Source organism: Trachurus japonicus, chromosome 10 (assembly GCF_045865225.1).
Source record: "Trachurus japonicus isolate A0001 chromosome 10, Traja_1.0".
In the NCBI taxonomy this organism is placed as follows: domain Eukaryota; kingdom Metazoa; phylum Chordata; class Actinopteri; order Carangiformes; family Carangidae; genus Trachurus; species Trachurus japonicus.
This window is the reverse complement of record NC_140916.1, coordinates 19,245,448-19,251,447: the sequence shown is the minus strand read 5'-3', so window position 1 is coordinate 19,251,447 and position 6,000 is coordinate 19,245,448. Positions and strand designations below refer to the sequence as shown.

General features: G+C 42.7%; 1 protein-coding gene across 23 annotated transcripts in view; it reads left to right on the top strand.

Annotated features, from left to right (window-relative positions):
- LOC146979773 (protocadherin gamma-C5-like) overlaps positions 1 to 6,000 on the top strand; it is a 298,812-nt gene that overhangs the window by 92,058 nt on the left and 200,754 nt on the right. For 2 of the 23 annotated variants that reach the window (XM_085789844.1, XM_085789843.1), the window contains exon 1: positions 7 to 2,304. The exons of the other annotated variants lie outside the window; for them this stretch is intronic. In XM_085789844.1, coding sequence (XP_085645970.1) covers positions 28 to 2,304 — 2,277 coding nt within the window. In that variant the 5' untranslated portion in view covers positions 7 to 27. Of the gene's footprint in view, positions 1 to 6; positions 2,305 to 6,000 lie in introns of those variants that run through there. 23 annotated transcript variants of the gene reach the window in all.

The following is a 6,000-nucleotide window of genomic DNA, read 5'->3' as shown; positions in this document are numbered from 1 at the left end:
GACATGAGCTATTCTTTTCCAGAGGAGATGAAACGCGGATCAGTTATTGGAAATATCGCTAAGGATCTCGGACTGGAAACAGGCGTGCTTTCTAAACGAGCAGCCCGCATTGACACCGACGGGACTGACAAACGTTACTGTGACATAAACCTGAACAACGGGGAACTGATTGTTGCTGACAGGATTGACCGAGAGGGGCTTTGTGGCGAAAAGGCTTCGTGCGTCTTGAAACACGAGCTTGTCCTGGAGAATCCTCTTGAACTGCATCGGATTAGTCTGCACGTTCAAGATATTAATGATAACTCTCCACAGTTTAACGAAGAACTGATCAATATAGAGATTCAAGAGTCGGCAGACAGGGGAGCTCGTTTTGTGATAGATGGGGCACACGATGCGGATGTAGGCCAAAATTCAGTTCAACACTACAGCCTTAAGAAGAACGATAATTTCGTTTTGTCTGCTGATGGAAACTCAATAGAGCTCGTTCTTGATAAAGAGCTTGATCGTGAAAAGCAAGGGGAAATGAATTTGCTCCTCACAGCTCTAGATGGTGGCTCCCCTCAGAGATCAGGTACCGTGGTTATACACGTCACTGTGCTGGATGCTAATGATAACGCCCCAGTGTTTAGCCAGGCCGTTTATAAAGCCAGTCTGCCTGAAAACTCTCCTGTAGACACTGTGGTGGTCACAGTGAGCGCGACTGATGCAGACGAGGGAGTCAATGGAGATGTGTCATATGACTTTACACATGTTACTGATGATGTGAAGAAAATATTTAGTATTGATCGTAAATTAGGTGAGATACGAGTAATTGGTGCTGTTGATTATGAAACTGCTACAACATTTGAAATACGCGTTAAAGCCAAAGATGGGTTAGGGCTTTCATCTTATGCTAAAGTTATAATTTCTATCACTGATGTGAACGATAACGCCCCTGTAGTTAATTTGAAATCACTAAAAAATCCCATACCAGAAGATACTCCAGTTGGTACAGAGGTGGGCATCATTAACGTGCAGGACAGAGACTCTGACAATAACAGACAGGTCCGCTGCTCCATTCAGCAAAATGTTCCTTTTAAGTTGGTTCCTTCTATTAAAAACTATTATTCTCTGGTGACCACAGGACAACTGGACCGTGAACTAGTGTCTGATTACAACATTACAATCACTGCCACTGACGAGGGCTCTCCACCTCTGTCCTCCTCTAAAACTGTTCAGTTATCTGTAGCTGACATCAACGACAACCCACCTGTGTTTGAGGAACAGTCGTACAGCGCATATGTGACTGAAAATAACAAACCTGGCTCCACTTTATGTTCCGTTAGTGCTCGAGACCCCGACTGGAGACAAAACGGTACAGTGATTTATTCTCTGTTACCTGGTGAGGTGAACGGTGCCCCGGTGTCCTCCTATCTGTCTGTTAACGGAGACACGGGGGTGATCCACGCTGTCAGGTCGTTTGATTATGAACAGTTCAGGAGCTTTAAAGTCCACGTGATGGCCAGAGACAACGGTTCTCCTCCGCTCAGCAGCAACGTGACCGTCAGTGTTTTCATATCAGATGTGAACGACAACTCTCCTCAGATCCTGTACCCCGCCCCGGAGGGCAACTCCTTCATGACCGAGCTGGTCCCCAAAGCTGCACACGGAGGCTCTCTGGTGTCCAAAGTGATAGCAGTGGACGCGGACTCTGGACAGAACGCCTGGCTGTCCTATCATATAGTCAAATCCACTGATCCGGGACTTTTCACTATTGGTCTCCACAGCGGAGAGATCAGGACACAGCGGGACATTTCTGAGTCTGACAGCATGAAACAGAACCTGATTGTGGCAGTGAAAGATAACGGACAGCCCTCTCTGTCTGCCACCTGCTCCATGTATTTACTGATTTCTGATAACTTGGCTGAGGTGCCAGAACTGAAGGATATTTCTTATGATGAGAAGAACTCCAAACTGACCTCTTACCTGATCATCGCTCTGGTGTCAGTGTCCACCTTTTTTCTAACTTTCATCATCATCGTCCTGGGTGTGAGGTTTTGTCGCAGGAGAAAGCCCAGACTGTTGTTTGACGGAGCAGTCGCCATCCCCAGCGCTTATCTCCCTCCTAATTACGCAGATGTTGACGGCACAGGAACTTTACGCAGCACTTACAATTATGACGCCTACCTGACAACAGGTTCTAGAACCAGTGACTTTAAGTTTGTGACGTCTTACAATGACAACACACTTCCTGCTGACCAGACTCTGAGGAAAAGTCCGTCAGACTTTGCTGATGCGTTTGGCGATTGTGATGCTTCTCCTGAGGTAGGATGAGGTGTCCATCGTGCTTTAACCATTTGCCTTTGTGTGATATAGTTCAATCAATGCCTACGAGTCAGTATTTTACCTGCCTCTATTGTCCTTTTTTAATCGGATATAGCGTAACAAGTGTGTGATTCATTTTCATGAGATATATTCAATTGTATGGTTCTTGGTGAAACTGTGTAACCCCTCCACACACACACACACACACACACACACACACACACACACACACACACACACAGTGTTTCATCCTGTCATCATTAGAGATGTATCTGTTGCTTCCGTCTCTGCCTTTGAGTTTTCAGGCCCTGCTGGTGCTGTCCATGGTCCTGAAACTTTGGTAGTTTTTCTTGGTATGGGCTCTTTGCACAGCTCCTCTACGTCCTGAATTTAATGCTGCTCCTTTGTTTCCTGTCTTACATTATTGGATAGCCTGATTAATCCAGGTGTGTCTGACCATTGTGACTACTCAGACACACCTGGATTAATCAGTTTGTCCAATGCCTAAGACAGGAAATGAGGGGCGTCGCGTGGCGTAGTGGTTAGAGCGGGCGCCCCATGTATAGAGGCACAGTCCTCGCTGCGGTTGGCCCCGGTTCGAGTCCCGCGTCGGGCGCCATTTGCTGCATGTCATCCCCCCTCTCTCTGCCTCCCCATTTCCTGTCTGTCTCAACTGTACTATCTATAAAGGCATAAAAGCCCAAAAAATATACTTTAAAAAAAAAAAAAAAAGACAGGAAATGAAGGAGCATCATTAAGTTCAGGAAGTAGTGGAGCTGTGCAAAGAGCCCATTATGTATACAAGATCCCTCTTCCTCAGAGGACATGGGAACTCCAACAGAAGTTTTCTTGTTTAAGTTGGATCAGGGAATGGTTGCTTTTTTTATTCATTTATATTCAGTTGTTGCCCTGCTTCCCATAGGAACAAATTGTTTGTCAAATGAGGTAATATTGTTGAGTCCTGTTATGTGTCATTGTGTTGGCTTGTTATGGGACTGCTGGATGTGTTGGTTCCCTGTCTCCAAATAATGTGACAAAGTTCATAAACTAGTAGTTGATAGAAATGATTTACCCGTCATCATTCCTTAGAAATGTATCTGTTGCTTGCGTCTCTGTCTTTGATTTTTCACACCCTGCTGGTGCTGTCCATGGTGCTGAAACTTTGTTTGTTTTTGTTGGTATTACGTATACAAGATCCCTCTTCCTCAGAGGACATGGGAACTCCAACAGAAGTTTTCTTTTTTAAGTTGGGTCAGGGAATGGTTGCTTTTTTGTAAAATGTTTGGGACTTTGCATGAAGTATTTATTTATATTCAGTTGTTGTCCTGCTTTCCATCGGAACAAATGTATTGTTTGTCAAATTAGTTAACATTGTTGAACCCTAGAATTTAATGTGCGAGTGTGTTAGATTGGTATGGGCTTGCTGGATGTGTTGGTTTCCTGTCTTCAAATATTTTGACAAAGTTCATAAACTAGTAGTTGATAGAAATTATTTACTGAGCAGTCATCAGCAACAGCTACAAATATAGTCTTGTGAAGATTATATTTTAGGCTAATTGGATACATTTTTTGTTTTAGATGTCTGGGTACATTAGGATTGTTTACTCTTGTATTCAAATATGTTTCTGAAAGAGGATATTTAATTTTTTTTTGCAAACGTATTAGTCTTGCAACTCACAACATTCCTGTTCTTTCAATAACATTTGTCTGACCAGAAGTCTTTAATCTGTTCCTAACTTTACTGACATTGCATTTTATGTTTCTGCATAAGACATCTTACTGGGGCTTATTTCTTTGAAGACTTCTTAGGTCCATCATAAAGTTCACTCTGAATTTCAGGTTTTGACATGATGGATTTTTTTAACCATATCATACAAATATTTTCCCAAAAATTATGAAATTCTTCAATTTTTCAGTGAAATTATTCCACTGATTAATTGCAATTTAACCAATTTGCACTTTATGGCCTCTGACATACTCTGCACATGCCACTCAGTGGGTCTCATTCATGAAACATGAGTAAATCTGTGTGTAGATTTGCACATAAAAGCTCACTCTACTAAAACTCTACTCCGGATTCATGAACGGTGCGGGAAACTCAGATTTGATCGTAAACACGTGTGTAACTTCATGAATGCCAACCCATCGTAAACTAACAACACGCCCCCGGTGATCAGCAATTAGCATAGATCTTCATACATGAATAGCCATATAAGGAGATCCTGACCACCATATTAGGAGGTAGGTGCATCCTGCTCACCTGCGGCCATGACGCAAACGAGGAAAGAGGGAGAGAGAGAAAAAAAGAGAGATCACGGATCGAAGTCATTTTGGGTGAAGTGGAGTCCAGAAAAAATATTTAATTCTCTTCTGTTAGTAGTGTGACTGGGACAGGTCAAAGGCTGGAGGGAAGAAACAGATTTAGTGAATTAAGTAGGCCTATCCTTGGTTGATTAAAGAACCGTTTAAGAAGTAAAGCCAGAATAGTTCGATATGAAACATGAAAAAAAAAAAAAAAATACACACAACTCCAGAGCTACAGCAGCGACGGGAAGGGGAGGCTCTTCACAGCCTCAGCTGGATAGGAGCATGGTTGTATCAACACATGAAGTTATATAGGCAGGTTATATTGTTACAGAAGCACCAGCCGTCTGTCACAGCTCCATCCAAACCGGTGCCGACTGCGCTGCTGCGCAGGGTGAAGTGTGCGCCCACCGAGCCTGTAGGCTACTGTAGCAACACAAAAAAGTTTTTTCCGGTTTTATGTCAGATTATTATCATCATTAGATGGAGCCTTGACGTGTTTGTGCGTGTCCGATCCCTAAAACGCCTCTCTCTCCAAATATTTCTAATTGTTTGTCATGTTTAAATTACGTGTTTCAAAGGCGTCGGCGTATTTTGAACATGAGAGAGAGTAATATGGATTAAAATTGTAATTTTCAACAGTGACAAGCAGTATTTATTTGCATTCCTCCATTTACACAAGCGCTACACACAGTCCGGAGCAGGTGTAGATTTTGTGAGTAGCTACGAAAAAATCAGCACTACTAAAAGATTGATGAATGCGGAAATCCACGTAAATTTGCGCTGCTCAGGGTTTACACACAAATCCGTGCTGCTCACGTTTCATGAATGAGACCCAGTGTATGTTTCTCTCAGCTCTAAAGCACATCATACTGAGCTGAATCTGATCTTTATTGTTGCACAGTAAAACTGGTTTAAACCAAACTATGCAATCTCATTTCAGGTGCTAAACATCTCTCTCTCTCTCCATTTTTTTCTCTCTCTCTCTCTCCATTTCTCTCTCATGTACAGAAAAAAACAATCAAGCAATATTATTCACTTCTCATGCCTTTGTGCCTCACTATAGCACACCTACAGTCTAATGGCCCTTATGTCAAGAGAAATAGAAAAGTTCAGTTGTTTGCCACTTTTTCATGGTGGCTGATACTTGATTGAAGGTGGCTTGGATTAGATCTCATTTATAGTTGCTTTTAGCAGATGTGTTTGTAGTGTAAACAGATTTAGATGTTTCTTCTGGTGTTTTATTCAATCTTAAGGAAATAACATCATTGTGATGAATAGTATAGTAACCTTAAAGCAGAAGTAAGCGATCCGGTCGTTTTGGCTAACATCTTGTCAGCCGATGGAGTTAGCAGTCCCCGCCCTCGTCCCTACGTCACCACATTCACGTGC